The sequence below is a fragment of the Bidens hawaiensis genome, unplaced genomic scaffold (genome assembly GCF_021521415.1).
Source record: "Bidens hawaiensis isolate Kalapana, Puna unplaced genomic scaffold, B.hawaiensis_p1.1 tig00002866_1, whole genome shotgun sequence".
Classification (NCBI taxonomy): domain Eukaryota; kingdom Viridiplantae; phylum Streptophyta; class Magnoliopsida; order Asterales; family Asteraceae; genus Bidens; species Bidens hawaiensis.
This window is the reverse complement of record NW_027491154.1, coordinates 546,120-564,279: the sequence shown is the minus strand read 5'-3', so window position 1 is coordinate 564,279 and position 18,160 is coordinate 546,120. Positions and strand designations below refer to the sequence as shown.

General features: G+C 39.9%; 1 protein-coding gene across 1 annotated transcript; it reads left to right on the top strand.

Annotated features, from left to right (window-relative positions):
- Positions 1 to 4,616: 4,616 nt before the first annotated feature.
- LOC143621410 (uncharacterized) lies at positions 4,617 to 17,438 on the top strand. Its single transcript, XM_077092841.1, has 5 exons — positions 4,617 to 6,653; positions 6,725 to 6,845; positions 6,943 to 7,002; positions 7,093 to 7,722; positions 17,151 to 17,438. Exons 1-5 carry the CDS (start codon positions 5,110 to 5,112, stop codon positions 17,436 to 17,438), a joined length of 2,643 nt encoding a protein of 880 aa, XP_076948956.1. The 5' UTR covers positions 4,617 to 5,109.
- The last annotated feature ends 722 nt before the right edge of the window (positions 17,439 to 18,160 follow it).

Sequence of the window (18,160 nt, the reverse complement as noted above, 5' to 3'; positions counted from 1 at the left end):
CTTGAGGAGGAGTGTTGGTTGTATTTGTTAGGGTTTTATCCCATGTAGTTGGTTAAAGCTCATGGTCCTATTATGGGTTGTAATTAGGGTTTGACTTGTGTATATATAGATGTATCCCCTCTTTATAATATTAACACATTCAAGTAATAAACATCTCTTTCATTACAACACTCTTTTTTACAAAAAAGTATCCATGTCACTTGATAAACATTTTAATAAAATAGCTACAAAACTTTTATTATTATTGGCTGTTACTTTCCCCTTTTTACATATGTTTCATCAGGAAGATACAAAACATCTTTTGGACAAAAAACTGTTAATTTTTTGAATGATCTAGCATCTAGAAATGAAGAGAACATGATAGGGATGTTTACGATTCAGTTTGGTCGATTTTAAAAAAAATTCTATGATGAATCGTTAACTATGGTTTGAGAGACAAAAACAGCAAAATAGTTGGACTTTAATGGTTGGGGCTGGTGTGGTGTGATAGTTGATGTAATTGGTGTGGCTTTGTGGTGAATTGGTGAGTGGTGGCGGTGTAGGGAGAGAATATAGAAGGATCATAGAGTGATGGATGGAGAAAGAAAGAGCAACGATTTGAGTGCAAAGAAGGTGTATATGATCATATAATTTTATTATGGTCATATAATTTTATTGTTGATTCTTTATTTGAACAAGGGCACCTTATCAATTAACAAAATTCAACAGAAAAAAATATAACGATGCTAGTCATTTGAGTTAAAATAACAAAAGTTGGAAACTACAATGCTTCGTAAGAAAAAAAAATAAAATCTTTAGATTATAGATTAAAGTAAAACCGTTTAAAAAAAATTAAACTCAACTTAAGAAAGTGAGAACCTTTAACAATTTTGATATTCTTATTTACACACTTTCATTTGTTTGCTTGTTTGAAAATCTAGGATAAGGCTACAACATCAATAGCCATGTTATAAAATAATATATATTTTTTTAACTTATTTTAAATAGTTTTTTAAAACTCAAACTCAAACTCAACTCACTCACAATTTATTAAAACTTTATAATTTTATATTTTACACATATATTTAACTTTATCATAAGTTGTACATGCAATCATATATATTATGTAACTATATATTTACCATACAAAATAAAAATATATTACACTTATATAGATGATAAATTCATCAAATTTAGACCAGCATCAAGTGAGCTCTAAATTAGACTCGGCTGACTCTATTCAAGATTTTAACAAGTTTTCTCCATCACTACAAGCAGACTTTTCTAGTTTACATCCACGCACTATCAAACAAAGTAAATCAAGCTTGCAGGCCAGTTGTACGAGGTTGTTGAAATGGTGAAGTCACTCTCACAAAATGGGTTTAAATTACATTGTGGTTCAAGTCCCACTACTAATAAAATGATGTAAATTTAGGAGTAACATGAAAAAATGTCCTTAAAAAGTTAAAAAAATATTGGGCTGGCTATTATGGTGAGTAGCCGACAAGACTAGCCCTGTATGTAATGTAATACGAGCACTCTCAATCTATCATTAATCTTTATCTCTATAATTAAACTAAAAACACTATATATTTCTCTCATTTGTTCAATTAAATAATATTTTTTATACATTTATTATTAAAGTTTTCTCTCTTTTACTCACAACCAAATCAAGTAATATTAAAAATTAAAAATAGGCAAACTTTCTTTCCTTAAATTTACAAAAAAAATAACTACATTTTCTCAATCACCGGTAACCCGACCCTATAATTTACAAATTTCACTATAATAATAATAATAATAATAATAATAATGTGAGTTAAGTGTCATTTTAGTACATGTGGTTTGTTCAGTTACGCAATTTTAGTACCGTTTTTGAATTTTTTTGCAAATGGCTACTTCACATTTTTTAAACTTGCCATTTTAGTACCTTTTTCTAACTCCGTCTGCTTTTGTTCGTTAAGTTGAGGGTAAACTGGTAATTTCATTTATTTTTATCATTTCTTATAATCATATTCTCCTTTTGTTGAAGTTTTGTTTTGTTTCTAAACATTTCAAAACCCTGAGGATTAATTGTGTCAACTCTCAAAACCAAAAAGCCCAACCCCTTTCTCTCCCGTTTTCCAGATGGCCAAATATTCCCGCCGCCGGCAACTCAACTCCCCTCCTGACACATCTCCGGCCATGCAAGTACAGGCTTGTTAATCGTTAATTATTAATTCAAACGCGATACGAATGTATTCAGAGGCCAATTACAATCATTAATTTACGTCTTTAGCAAATCATTGACTCGGATTGAACAAACTTGAAACCACCACTTAATAATAATCAATAAGAACCCTACACAAGTCAAATCAAACATTATAAAACCCCTTAGCATACTTGTCTGTTGATTTCGAACACACCCATGCCCTTGATTTTGCTCAACACCCTCTGTATGACCAAATCGGGACTCGCCGTCACTATCTAAACTCCGAACACGCCTGCTACCCGTCAATTCGACATCACATTTTATGTTCAATCAACTCAACTTATCACCGTGGTGAAAACCCCTCTCGCAACTTCCATGAACGGGGGAATTTCATCAATCAATTAAAGAATTTGGAAACTAGGGTTCTTGAGGATTAGGGGAAAGTTAGAACCTGTGTATATTGTATATATTTAATCTGAAGCAAACTTTTAACCAGCTAAAATAAATAAAATTACTATTTTACCTCTGACTTAACGAGTAAAAATAAACGAGGTTAGAAAAAGATACTAAAATGACAAGTTTTAGAAATGTGAAGCAGCCATTTACAAAATATTCAAAAAAAAGTACTAAAATTACGTAACTGAACAAACCACCTGTACTAAAATAGCATTGCTTCTAATAATGTTTATCCTCTTGGTCGCCTTATAAAAATAAATGGGCAAAGCAAACCTTTTTATTTTATTCATTCGGTGGATTCTAGGGTTTCAGTTTTCTTCTTCAGCAATTTTATTTTGTCTTCTGCAGCTCTCAACTCAATCCAATCCGATTCAATCCGCCTGTTAGGTAAATCAATCCTCTATTCCTTTGCCTATTTCTCGTCGATTTGTGTATATTAATTAATTAGGGCTAATTCAATTTTGACGGATATTTTGTGCGGCTATATATACGTTTCTGGTAGCAGATTTGATTTTGAAAGCTATTATTTTATTTATATGCTGTTGAAATTCGTGTGCTTGTGGTTTTTTAAAATTAGGGTTTCTTGTATGAGATTTGATAATTATTTCTTCCATGTACGAACGAATTAGGTAGCTCTGTGTTTCTGTGTCTGTTGTATTTGAGCTTTGATTGATATTATTATGGGGGTCTCGTTGAAGAATGATTTAATTTGTTTGTATGTTTATCGGATATATGTATTTATGATTGTGATGGGAAAAAGGTGCCTGCTTTATCTGCAACGACTATGAACGAGGCCTAATCTCTGAAAGTTGTTACTGTTTCAGGCGGTTTTGCCGTATATTTTGCTGGTTTCTTCTCTCGGTGTTGTTCAAGGCAATATATATGTTCTTTCACCTGAAATCGAAGGCCTTTATTGCTGGAAATTCATTTAGTTTTAAACTAGTTTAGGGTGTCATTCATGTAACTGTAGGTCACTGTTTGGTTCGGGTCTCTCCTTTTGTAAGGAGAGCTTGGATTATTATCTTTTTTTTTGTATTTTTTTTTGTTCATAAATGTTAATGTTGCGGGCATCATCGTCATCATCATAAATCATGACCATCATCAGTGTTGTGTACGCTGAAGGAGTGCAAGTCCAGGTGGATGTTTGATCGCTTTTATAGACGTTTGAAGCCTTAGACAACAGTTTTTGGTGGATAAACTGTTGACTCAATACCTGGACAAGGTTATATCCATTATTGGCCTCTCAATGCCTGAAGAACATTTGAAATGATATGTTAGCAATGTATTGTTTTGGCACTTGATATGTGAGCAGGACCTGTTCCAATGCTCATGGAAATCAAATGCACAGTTGGATGGATTTTAGAAAGTCGGAATTTAATATTTATTAGACACATCTTAAAACAAGAACAAACTCTGTAAATAAAGATTAAAACTGGCAATCATTTTATCAAATGAATAAATTGATGTTTCTTGTTACTAGGTATAAAAGAAATATGATTTTCCATGATCCAGAATGAAAATTTAATCACAAGCAGTTGAGATGCATAATGAGGAGTTACCATCATATTCCAACACAAGAATGGTTTAAAAATACATTTTTGATGATACTTTAATGTTTTGTCAAGATAAGATGCTGTTTAAAACGTTTTCCCATAAAACAATAGACAAATTTTTTTTATTTTATTATTTTTGGTTAATGGGAAAGATCAAGTTGTTCAAACAATACATTGCCAACATTTTATCATGCTAACATTCATGGCGGGCAAAAAGGCCAGCCCTTAAGTGTATGCAAAGTAAAGGGTAAACATGAGATGGATCTTCCTTCCAGAATCTTCTTTAGTGATTTTTTTAATGATGGATAGTGGATGTGAAGTTTACAAATTAAATCTTAAGGAATTAGTTTATGGTAGTTTGTTGTGTTGATTACTTTGACATGAAACTATACATGTGTGATCACAATTGCTAGTGGGTTGTTTGCAGCCGGTGATTATGTTATATTGCTATTTGCTCTACAAAGTTGTTATTAATCTGTTTCTGTACATATGATCTATGCATGAAAAGTTGAAAACTGCATTCATGTTTCATTGTATGCTTCCATCCAGAATCTTCTTTAGTGATTGTTTTTTAATGATGAATTGTGGATGTGAAGTTTACAAATTAAATCTGTAGGAATTAATTTATGGTAGTTTGTTGTGTTGGTTACTTTGACATGAAACTAGATATGTGTGATCACAATTGCTAGTGGGCTGTTTGCAGTTGGTAGTTATAATATATTGCTATTTGCTCTACAAAGTTGTTATTAAACTGTTTCTGTACATGTGATCTATGCATGAAAACTGCATTCATGTTTCTTTGTATGCTTGTTTATATCTTTGTTTTTGCCCAAGTGACTTTTTAAAACCTGTTTAATGAGTGCTCATATGCTCTTGATTTGCTTGATTGCAGACTGTTGTTTTGGATCTTGATGGCATGCTTTAGGTAGCATGTTAAATAACTCTATTTCACATCCATCAGTAATATCTAGTTGGCAAATGGAACCAGTGTGGAATACCATAGGTTCACCAAAACCATTAATACCTACAAAACGCAAGGCAGCAACAGAACCTCTGTCTCCTACTGTTGTAGAAAAACGGACGGGCCAAAATGAGCCGCATGCCAATAAAAGACCAACACCGTTGCAGCCGGTGCTCAGTAAATCCGGGTCTCAGCGTGCCCTGACGCCAAAGAATAAGGCTGCAAATCATGTAGGTTCATTCAAGACTCAAAGTGCTTCATTTGAAGCAGTAAGATCCAAAATGAGGGAAACGTTAGCTGCTGCGTTATCAGTTGGCATTCAAAATCAAGAAAAACCTTCTAACGAGCAAAATAATTCTCCATCTGAAGCAGCTAAAGCACATGAGGATGTTCAGCCTGATGGATCTACTACTACTGCAGAAGGGCAAAATGGGAAACTTGATGGGCAAGAACCTCAGTACACCTATGTCATGCCTGATGCAGATGGTTCATTTGGAGACACTTTCTTTGCCAAAGATGAACTTTTGCAGGGAAATGGGCTTTCTTGGGCCTGGGATATGGAGATAACCGAGCCAAAAGAAGTCAACGAGGCCCAACAAGGTCAAAGTGGTAATATAAAAGCTAGTGAAACTAAGGTTAAATCTCCTGAAGAATTAGCTTCTGGAATTGAAGCAGAGCTGTTTAAGTTATTTGGATGGGTGAATAAGAAGTATAAAGAAAAAGGTAGATCTTTAATGTTTAATTTAAAAGACCCTAATAATCCCGACCTTAGAGAAAAGGTTTTATCTGGTGCTATATCTCCTGAAAGGTTGTGTTCAATGACACCAGAAGAACTTGCTTCTAAAGAACTTTCCGAATGGCGAATGGCAAAAGCCGAAGAACATGATAAAATGATTGTTTTACCAGAGTCTTATGTTGATATAAGACGGTTAGTTAAAAAGACTCACAAAGGTGAGTATCAAGTTGAGGTCGAACAAGATGATGCTGTTTCGGTTGAGGTTTCTGTGGGGTCCACTTCGTTTACTCAGTTTCAACCAAAAAAGAAGACTGAACAGGAAGTGAAAGAAAAAGAAGTTGCTGATGTGAACAAGGCTAAATCAGAAAGTCTTACCATTCCTGCTGATGGGACTGATTTCATGCAAGAACTGATTGTGGATGAATTTAAAGATGAGGGATTTTTACCCCCAATTGTGTCATTAGATGAGTTTATGGAATCCCTTGATTCTGAGCCTCCATTTGAGAATTTGCCTGTAGAGTCTAAGGAGTCAGAACCCGACAACTCAGAAACTGTTGTTAAAACTGATAATGAAAAGGTGTCATCAGAACCCGCTTCCCCAGGTAGAGTTGACCAATCGAAAGCAAAGTTAAATGAGACGGTCGTGAAAGCTAGCGACACTTCTGTAGAAAGAAAAACTATTTCTGCTTCTAGTGCAGTTATCGGTGAATATGTATGGGAAGGTGAACTACAGCTCACGGTTTCATCATCCCTATCAGCCATTGGACTCTTCAGAAGGTATACTTATACATAATATTTATTATTACTTTAAATAATAGTTTGTTTTTGACATGTATTTCTGCTTCTAGTGGTGAGAAAACATCAACAAAGGAATGGCCCGGTTCTATTGAGATCAAGGGTCGAGTGAGACTTGATGCATTTGAGAAGTTTCTCGAAGAACTTCCCATGTCAAGAACCCGTGCAGTCATGGTAATTTGAGTCTGTTTCTGTTAAACCAACCCAATTAGTCAATATTAGTTAAAGAAATTATAGATTGAATCTTTTTGGAAATCCCGTTCTTTTGCAGGTTCTACATTTTGGTTTGAAAGATTCTTCTTCTGAGACTCACCTTGCAATGCTTTCTGAGGTGAGTCTAATAAAGAGTGTTTTATTTGGTATATATTTTGATTACAATATTTGGTGATTTTGATGAGTTTTTTAACATATAATTGTTTAGGCGGTGGATTCGTACATAGCAGATGAGCGGTTAGGATTTGGCGAACCGATTCTCGGAGTTGAACTTTACTTCTGTCCACCTCATACAAGAATAGTAGAAATGCTCTGCAAGCACCTTGCTAAAAACCAGACCGATATACTGAAGTCAACCGATAATGGCTTAATTGGTGTAGTCGTGTGGCGAAGGCCTCAAATTAATATCACTAATTCACAGCATAAACATCATAAAAAACACAATTTTCAAACTAGGAGACATGATAATATAAATGCCAATACAAGTTCAAATCTCGCACCAAAATCTGTCAACCGTATGCCGCCACAACAGCCTAATAATAAAAATGATGACGAAGATGATGATGACATACCCCCCGGTTTTGGTCCTGGGGCTGCTGCTGCTTCTGCCTGTGATGAGGATGACCTGCCTGAGTTTAGTTTCAGCTCATCCGGGCAGAACATCCCTGCCCAAGTTGGGTTTGGGTCAGGGTCCAAGCAGACACAATCTAATGCACCCAGACCTGTAGATCAAATGAGACAGCTGATTCATAGATATGGGCAGAATGTAGGCGGTGGTTGTAACACCCCGACCAAAGGCGGATTATACATCGGGGCGCCACATATTGTTTCATTACTCGTGACACTATTGGGTGTCAATATTTAATAAATACATTCATTCGCGCACGCGCAGGGTAAACAAGATAACATAAATCATCATAAATCAATATATCATAATATTCGAACAACAATAACTTGTCTTGATACATTTTAATCTAGGTCCAAAATACAGAAAACTCCCTACGTGTCCTCGAACTCCAAAACAGCTACTGCAAACCTGAACATGTGTTAAAATAAACGTCAAACACTTGCGTGTTGGTGAGAAATCAAGTTTAATACAATACATAGATAATCATAAATCTGCGCGCAACATGTGTATGTCTGGTTTTCAACAAGGGTGTAATCTGATCGGGACCAACTCTAAGATTCATAAGACTGCCAGTGCTCACAATTGAGCTCACAAACAAGACAAACTGTGCATGTGTAAACAAAAGAGAAAATCATAAACGATAGTTCTCCCGTGTTCATCTAATGGTACCATGAGAACTGCGGAATAGACCGACAAGACGGTTAATGATCTACACATACAAATAAACAGCCAAGTCTACGTCCTCAACACATGGGATACTGCGCGACTAAAGTTCATAAACAAGTTTAAGACTCTAAGTTTGTATGAACACATGAACATCCCAAAACATTAAAAGCAAAAAGGGATTAGGTACGAGATTACTCACTTGATAAACGATGCGGTGTAAGATAAAGCAAGAACCAACTTTAAACAAGCACAAGTTAACCTATAAATAAGATTATCGTTTTAATGATTTGTTTTAAGTCTTGATTATAAGTTAGCATAATTAATAAGTAAATTATTATATATAATATATATATATTACCGGAAAAGCAGGGCAGAACAGGGAGGAAGACGGAGGCAGAGAGGAAGACGGCAGAGAGAGTAAGGGGCAGGAGAGATTAAGTGTTTTGTGTGTGTAGTGTTATGAAAATATTATTATTATTTATAGGAAAACCCTAGGAGACATAATCCCTAGAAAAGGGGAAAGGATCTTTAACAGGATCAAGCAAAAGATATCAAAAAGCATAAGAATCCAAAAGCAAAAGATATCAAAAGATATGGCAGCTGCAGGGGGCAAGATAAAGCTGACAGGGAACAGTAAAAAAAGGCATGGGCGGGTCAGATAAAGGTACTGGTCAAGCATGGCAAAAGCAGATCTCAAAAGATAATGTCAGTCACTTTTTCTGCCAACCAATGGGGTTGGTGCGCATGCTGCGCCAAAAGTGGCTTTTCAGACATAAAGCAGATTAGGTCAACAGCTCAGAAGATAAGACAACACAAAAGCAAACGGCTAGATTAAACAGAAGAAAACTCAAAGGGTTCAGCGCGAGAAGGCTAAGGCGCGAAGGCAGACACAGAAGGTCAAGAGAGCGCGAGCGCGAAGGCAGACAGAACTAACCTTAACGCGTCGCGGAAAGAACTTCATTTCTAAGCGCGTCGCGGGAAGAATCACATTTCTTAGCGCGCCGCGGGAGGAATTAAAATTCCTAGCGCGCCGCGGGAAGAACTATAATTCTTCGCGCGTCGAGGGATGAACTACGATTCTTAGCGTGCTGCGAGAAGAACTACAAATCCTTAGCGCGTCGCGGGAAGAACTACAGTTCTTAGCGCGCTGCGAGAAGAATTACAATTCTTAGCGCGCTGCGAGAAGAGTTCGTCTCGCGTATCGCTGAAACAGGTGGTCTTCACGCAGGATTCCTTGTAAGGGGTCTGGCGCGTGGAGCTGCGCAGACAACCTTAGGCGGGAAGGAACAAAGGACAAGCAAAGAGTTAGAAGAAAAAGAGGGAAACAAGGCTTAAGGGCGGGACGGCGACAAGAGGGAAAAGAGGGCGGAAAGAGAGAAGGAGAGGGACGGCGGAAAGAAAGAGAGAGAAAGAGGCGGGAAGGAAAATATATATTATTATTAAAAGTAAAATATAAGTATAAATAAATATTAAATCATAAAAGAAAGAGATCGGATCAGAGAAACGGGTACCTGGGTCGGGTCGGATTGGGGCAGATGTCACAGTCTCCCCTACTTTAAGAAATTTCGTCCCGAAATTTATCTCGAAGTAGGTTGCGCAGAGAACAGGTGCGGGTACTTGATCTTCATTTGATCTTCCCTTTCCCATGTAAACTCGGCTCCGCGCTTGGACTCCCAGCGAACTTTCACGATAGGGATACGACTGCGCTTGGTTTGCTTAACCTCGCGATCCATAATCTCAACAGGCTTCTCCACGAAATGCATAGATTCATCAACTTGAACTTCATCAAGTGGAATGTGAAGGTTCTCGTCAGCTAAACACTTCTTGAGATTGGAAACATGGAACGTTGGATGCACATTACTGAGCGCGGGCGGCAGGTCAAGTCTGTAGGCAACTTTTCCTACACGCGCGAGAATCTTGAATGGACCAACATAACGAGGAGCAAGCTTACCTTTCTTCCCAAAGCGGACAACACCCTTCCAGGGCGACACTTTGAGGAGAACAAGATCACCAACTTGAAATTCGAGAGGCTTTCGTCTACGATCTGCGTAACTCTTCTGTCGGCTTCTGGCAGTCAGCAGATGATCACGGATCTTGGCGATTTTATCGGTTGTCTCTTGAACAAGTTCGGGTCCTGTGATTTGAGTTTCACCCACTTCGCTCCCACAAATCGGGGAGCGGCACTTACGACCGTAAAGTGCTTCAAATGGGGCCATACCGATACTGGAATGATAGCTGTTATTATAAGAGAACTCAATCAAAGGCAGGTGTGAATCCCAATTACCTCCAAAATCAAGAACACAAGATCGGAGCATATCCTCAAGAGTTTGAATAGTTCGCTCAGACTGACCGTCAGTCTGAGGATGATATGCCGTACTCATGTCCAAGCGAGTTCCTAGCGCAGATTGGAGAGATTTCCAAAAGCGAGATATAAAACGGCCATCGCGATCGGATATGATGCTCAAAGGAGTGCCATGGCGGCAGACAATTTCCTTGACATAAAGCTGCGCGAGTTGCTCAACACGGTAGTTTTCACGAATGGGCAGAAAGTGAGCAGACTTAGTCAAACGATCCACTATTACCCAAATGCTATCATGTTTGCTTGCTGTCAAAGGTAACTTGGTAATAAAGTCCATCGCTACACATTCCCATTTCCACGTAGGAATTTCTGGTTGTTCGAGCAAACCAGATGGGCGTTGGTGTTCAGCTTTCACTTTAGAACAAGTCAGACATTTAGCTACGAACACAGCAATATCCTTTTTCATACCGGGCCACCAATAAGTAATGCGCAAATCCTTGTACATCTTATCAGCGCCAGGATGAATAGAATACCGAGATTTGTGCGCTTCACTCAGGATATCAGCGCGAAGATTCTCATCAAAGGGAATCCAGATGCGATTGAGATAGCAGAGAATTCCACTCAGATTAGGGACAAAGTGCGCTTCCGCGCCACACGCTAACTCGGCGCGAAGGTTACCATTACTGATGGATGCGCGCTGCGCGTCACGAATACGCGATTCAAGGTTGCTTTGGATCGGCGCGAAGTGAAGCTGCGTGCGCGGCAAGATACAGTTAAGCTGGCAGGGTTTTCGGCTGAGCGCATCGGCTACCACATTAGCCTTACCAGGATGATACCGGATCTCACCATCGTAATCGCTGATGAGTTCGTCCCATCGGCGTTGTCTCATGTTAAGTTCCTTCTGATCAAAGATATGCTGAAGGCTTTTATGGTCAGTGTAGAGGATACACTTAGTACCATAAAGGTAGTGTCTCCAGATCTTCAAGGCAAATACAACTGCGCCTAGTTCGAGGTCGTGAGTTGTATAATTCTTTTCATTAACCTTAAGTTGCCTTGATGCGTAAGCGATAACCTTGCCTCGTTGCATAAGAACACAACCGAGACCTTGGTTGGATGCATCGCAATACACGACAAAATCATCATTACCCTCAGGTAGCGCAAGAACAGGAGCTTCACACAACAAACGCTTGAGCGTCAGAAAGGCTTCTTCTTGCTTCGAGCCCCAAATATACGGTTTACCTTTGTGCGTTAGAGCTGTTAAAGGCAAAGCGATCTTCGAGAAGTTCGAAATGAATCGCCGGTAGTAACCAGCTAAGCCCAGAAAGGAACGGATCTCAGAAGGAGAGGATGGCGTAATCCAGTTCTTGATTGCTTCAATCTTGGATGGGTCGACATGAATACCCATCTTGTTTACAACATGACCAAGAAACTGTACTTCATCAGACCAGAATTCACACTTGGAAAGCTTAGCATAGAGCTGCTCGGTTCGAAGCTTTTGCAACACCAACCGAAGATGTTGCTCATGCTCGGCCTTGGTCTTAGAATACACCAGAACATCATCGATAAACACAATCACGAATTTATCCAAGAAAGGCCTACACACCCGATTCATTAGATCCATGAAAACGGCGGGTGCGTTGGTTAAACCGAAGGACATGACCAAGAATTCAAAATGGCCATAACGAGTTCGAAAAGCAGTCTTCGGAACATCTTCATCGCGGATGCGCAACTGGTGATAGCCAGAGCGGAGATCGATCTTGGAAAAACAAGAGGCACCTTGGAGTTGATCAAAGAGGTCGTCAATGCGCGGTAAGGGATACCGGTTTTTAATGGTGAGTTTGTTCAACTCGCGGTAATCAATACACATGCGAAACGATCCATCTTTCTTTTTAACGAACAACACCGGAGCACCCCAGGGCGAAGAGCTAGGGCGAATGAATCCTTTAGCAGTCAACTCTTGAAGTTGGCTTGCCAATTCTTGCATCTCAGCGGGCGCAAGACGGTAAGGAGATTTAGCCACGGGGGAAGCACCAGGGACAAGATCAATACAAAACTCGACTTCACGAGCGGGAGGGATACCAGGAAGATCATCAGGAAAAACTTCAGGGAAATCACGCACAACAGGGATATCGCGAAGCTTCTTTTCTTCAGCAGGTTTAACCACATGGGCTAGAAATGCAATACACCTTTTCCGCATGAGCCTACGGGCTTCGGCGCAAGACATAAGCTTAAGACCACTGGAGGGTTTTTCGCCGTAGATATGAAGATCACCATTTTCTCGAGGAATGCGAATCAACTTCTTGGCGCAAATAACTTCGGCGCGATTCTTCGAGAGCCAGTCCATACCAATGATAACATCAAAGCTTCCAAGAGGCATTGGGATGAGGTCAATCAGAAAATCGTTTTCGTTAAGGTTAAGCGTGCAATCCTTGATCACAGAGTTAATTAAAACAGTTTCACCATTAGCCAATTCAACTGAAAAATCTTCTTTTAAGTTATCGCGCGGTCGCGCAAGCTTCTGCTCGAGGGCGCGAGAGATAAAACTTCGATCGGCGCCAGTATCAAAAAGTATAGAAGCATAAAATCCGTTGAGCAAAAATGTACCATTAACTACGTCATTATTCGCTTGCGCTTGGTGCGCGGTTATGTTAAAAGCTCGTCCACGCATTACTTGGTTTGAAATCTGGTTCACCGGATTCGCTTGCGTAATCTGAACTTGTAGTCTCGGGCACGCGTTCCGGAAATGACTGGGATCACCGCAGTTAAAGCACGATCTGGGTCGTGGGTTTTGGTAGGTTGGTTGTGGGTTCTGCGGGTAGACTGGTGGTGTTGGCGCAATTGGGTTGGCGAGAGGGACTCTACAGTTTTCTGCAAGGTGACCAGCGCGGCCACATCGGGTACAAAGTCGACATGGGACTTGAGGTGGGTGGTGGAGTCTACAGGTTGGGCAAAAGGGGTGGTTTCCTGTGTAAGGTTTCTTAGTTGGCGGGGCAGGGAGTGCTGGATTGGTTAAGGCATAGTTGTGGGCTATAGGAGGTGTTGGGTAGGTTGACAGTGGGTTAGGCGCATAAACTGGAGGTTGGTAGGCGGGTTGCTGGACTATGGGCGGGCTGGTAAGCGCATAGGCTTGTCTGCGCCTACGTTTCGGGTTGTTATGGTGTGAGGGTTCAGGTTTGGTTTCTGCGGGTTCAGGGGCAGTCTTGGTGAGTTTGGTCTTTTCTGTTCCTCGCAGGAACAGGGTTCCTGCTCTGACATGGTTGTCGCTGAGCACAGCGGCCAATTCGATAGCGTCAGAGAGGGTTACTGGGTTTCTGGCCCATACAGAATCTTGAATTTCCATGGGGAGACCCCCAAGGAATTTCTCTATGGCTCGGCGGGAAGGGGTAACAAGGTGAGGGACAAGCAGGCTTAGTTCATGGAAGCGCGTCGCGTACTCGCGCGCTTCACCGCTGTACTGCTTCAAGTTCCAAAATTCCTCCTCCAGGCGCTTAACTTCGTTGGGAGGGCAGAATTCTCGCGTAAGAATTTCCTTGAATTCCTCCCATGTCATGCTAGAAGCAGCCTCTGCGCCACGCGCATGAGCTACTCCATTCCACCATGTAAGTGCTCTGGATTCCAGGACACTGGAAGCATATAGGGTTCGTCTGTCTGAGGGGCATTGGGTGTGGAGGAAAGTGTTTTCTATCTTCTCAAGCCACTGGAGCATCACGGTGGCTCCTTCAAGACCTGTGAACTTTGGAGGGTTACCCGCGTTAAAGGACTTAATGTTGTAACCAGAGGTGTTGGTATTGTTTTGGCTCAAAGCTTGGGCTATTGCGGCGGCCATTTCCTGGGAACGTTGCTGTCTACGCATGCGCGAGGCTTCTCTTCTCTGAAATCGGCGAGATAGCGGAGGCATTCTATAAAAGTTTTAATTTTAGTTAATATCTTGGTTTTATCGCAAAGTATAACTTTATAAAGCTTGGTTTCGCAGGGTTAGATACTATCAAAAGTTAAAGTAGATTAAATGACTTTAAATGCAGACTTAATAAAGGTAACAAATTCGAATCAAGAATCGACAATTCATGTATCACCATGACTTTCCGAATTCCCAATTTAAAATATACGAGCAAACGAGTATTGGAGATTGACGATTCATGTATCACCATGACTTTTCAATCTTCAATATAAAACATACAAGAAAATGAGTATTGGAGGTTGACAATTCATGTATCACCATGACTTTTCAAGTCTCCAACCTCAGAACATAATCGTAAAGGGAAATTGAAAATCAACTATTCATGTATCACCATGACTTTTCGGATTTTCAAATCCAACAAACGAACATGCAAGTAAAATCAATAAAAATCGAAATTCAACAAAAATCGAAATATCGTGAAATAAAACATAAAATCATATACTGCGCAAGCGCGAGCATATTTATAAACAACGAGTAATTAACAATAAGCGTGCAAACATGAGATTTCTCTCATGCGCGAGAAGGGACTCTTAGGTATTCTAGGCCGTTACGTCTAACCACCTATCCTAAAGTCAACGAGCTCTGATACCAATCTGTAACACCCCGACCAAAGGCGGATTATACATCGGGGCGCCACATATTGTTTCATTACTCGTGACACTATTGGGTGTCAATATTTAATAAATACATTCATTCGCGCACGCGCAGGGTAAACAAGATAACATAAATCATCATAAATCAATATATCATAATATTCGAACAACAATAACTTGTCTTGATACATTTTAATCTAGGTCCAAAATACAGAAAACTCCCTACGTGTCCTCGAACTCCAAAACAGCTACTGCAAACCTGAACATGTGTTAAAATAAACGTCAAACACTTGCGTGTTGGTGAGAAATCAAGTTTAATACAATACATAGATAATCATAAATCTGCGCGCAACATGTGTATGTCTGGTTTTCAACAAGGGTGTAATCTGATCGGGACCAACTCTAAGATTCATAAGACTGCCAGTGCTCACAATTGAGCTCACAAACAAGACAAACTGTGCATGTGTAAACAAAAGAGAAAATCATAAACGATAGTTCTCCCGTGTTCATCTAATGATACCATGAGAACTGCGGAATAGACCGACAAGACGGTTAATGATCCACACATACAAATAAACAGCCAAGTCTACGTCCTCAACACATGGGATACTGCGCGACTAAAGTTCATAAACAAGTTTAAGACTCTAAGTTTGTATGAACACATGAACATCCCAAAACATTAAAAGCAAAAAGGGATTAGGTACGAGATTACTCACTTGATAAACGATGCGGTGTAAGATAAAGCAAGAACCAACTTTAAACAAGCACAAGTTAACCTATAAATAAGATTATCGTTTTAATGATTTGTTTTAAGTCTTGATTATAAGTTAGCATAATTAATAAGTAAATTATTATATATAATATATATATATTACCGGAAAAGCAGGGCAGAACAGGGAGGAAGACGGAGGCAGAGAGGAAGACGGCAGAGAGAGTAAGGGGCAGGAGAGATTAAGTGTTTTGTGTGTGTAGTGTTATGAAAATATTATTATTATTTATAGGAAAACCCTAGGAGACATAATCCCTAGAAAAGGGGAAAGGATCTTTAACAGGATCAAGCAAAAGATATCAAAAAGCATAAGAATCCAAAAGCAAAAGATATCAAAAGATATGGCAGCTGCAGGGGGCAAGATAAAGCTGACAGGGAACAGTAAAAAAAGGCATGGGCGGGTCAGATAAAGGTACTGGTCAAGCATGGCAAAAGCAGATCTCAAAAGATAATGTCAGTCACTTTTTCTGCCAACCAATGGGGTTGGTGCGCATGCTGCGCCAAAAGTGGCTTTTCAGACATAAAGCAGATTAGGTCAACAGCTCAGAAGATAAGACAACACAAAAGCAAACGGCTAGATTAAACAGAAGAAAACTCAAAGGGTTCAGCGCGAGAAGGCTAAGGCGCGAAGGCAGACACAGAAGGTCAAGAGAGCGCGAGCGCGAAGGCAGACAGAACTAACCTTAACGCGTCGCGGAAAGAACTTCATTTCTAAGCGCGTCGCGGGAAGAATCACATTTCTTAGCGCGCCGCGGGAGGAATTAAAATTCCTAGCGCGCCGCGGGAAGAACTATAATTCTTCGCGCGTCGAGGGATGAACTACGATTCTTAGCGTGCTGCGAGAAGAACTACAAATCCTTAGCGCGTCGCGGGAAGAACTACAGTTCTTAGCGCGCTGCGAGAAGAATTACAATTCTTAGCGCGCTGCGAGAAGAGTTCGTCTCGCGTATCGCTGAAACAGGTGGTCTTCACGCAGGATTCCTTGTAAGGGGTCTGGCGCGTGGAGCTGCGCAGACAACCTTAGGTGGGAAGGAACAAAGGACAAGCAAAGAGTTAGAAGAAAAAGAGGGAAACAAGGCTTAAGGGCGGGACGGCGACAAGAGGGAAAAGAGGGCGGAAAGAGAGAAGGAGAGGGACGGCGGAAAGAAAGAGAGAGAAAGAGGCGGGAAGGAAAATATATATTATTATTAAAAGTAAAATATAAGTATAAATAAATATTAAATCATAAAAGAAAGAGATCGGATCAGAGAAACGGGTACCTGGGTCGGGTCGGATTGGGGCAGATGTCACAGTGGTGGTACAAAAAACAAACAATGGAATAAAGATGAAGATGACGATATGCCGGAATGGCAGCCACATCATCATCAAAACCACCATGCTGGTCCTGAAGTGCCGCCTGTGTGCTACATGCAGCCACCAGTGGGACTGCATTTGGTTAACCAAAATAGGCCACCAATAGGACAAGTTATGAACCCACATATGCCTATTCAACCTCATGTTAATGGGCTGCAAAATGTAGTTAGATGGGCGCCACCGCCGCCACCATTGGGTCCTCAAATGTTGCCGCCTAATGCTGCTATACCAGGGCAGTATCATGACGGGCAGTGGAGGCTTGATGCCCCTAGGAGTAGGGATTTTTGATTTACCGTTTGTAAATATTTAGTTTTCTTTATTAGCTTTGGTTATTTGTTGTAGTACTGAGACCTTTTTTTCCCCTTGTTACTTTTGTAATGGAGGTAAAGTTTACTGTTTTAAGTTTTAGACATTTTGATATTTTGTTGTTGACTGCATATATATATCTTGCATGCTTTACTAGTTGTGGCGTTGAGAATGCAAGTACATGGTTTAATTCAGTTAGCCACTTGATGCGTTAAAGAAAACGGGTAGTGCTTGTGGTGAATTCGACATCAGTCATCTGACCGTTAGATGAGATGATGGATGTTCATTTTTGCATAGATGAGATGGTGCACATGTTACATAGGGGTGGCTTTACTTTTAGTCATAGCTCCTAAACTACATCATATAACTACCACCTCTTAATTAGAGGATAAGATGTATTAATTTATTTGCTTGATGTGCATTCACATAGTCACATTAATCATGTTTCTCTAAACACATGTTTACTCTACATCCGAATTTGTTCACATGATCATTTGTATAAGCAACTGCAAAGCTCACAAGCATTCGTGAGTAACCCAAACACTGTAGCAAAATATTTTCTCCTGCATAAACCAATTATTTAGCATACATATAAATATATAATAACAATTGTTTAGATATACAAGAACAATTGTGTACTAAAGGAGTAAAGGGTAGTTACTATAAGTAATTTGTGTATTAAGGTATCTCCAAGTTCAATTGAA

What these genes read in the sequence shown, in the direction of transcription:
- LOC143621410 (XM_077092841.1), top strand. Translation starts at nt 5,110, where the DNA reads ATGTTAAATAACTCTATTTCACATCCATCAGTAATATCTAGTTGGCAA. An exon ending in GCCATTGGACTCTTCAGAAG is followed by an intron (nt 6,654 to 6,724) that starts GTATACTTATAC and finishes TTCTGCTTCTAG; the next exon opens with TGGTGAGAAAACATCAACAA. An exon ending in CAAGAACCCGTGCAGTCATG is followed by an intron (nt 6,846 to 6,942) that starts GTAATTTGAGTC and finishes GTTCTTTTGCAG; the next exon opens with GTTCTACATTTTGGTTTGAA.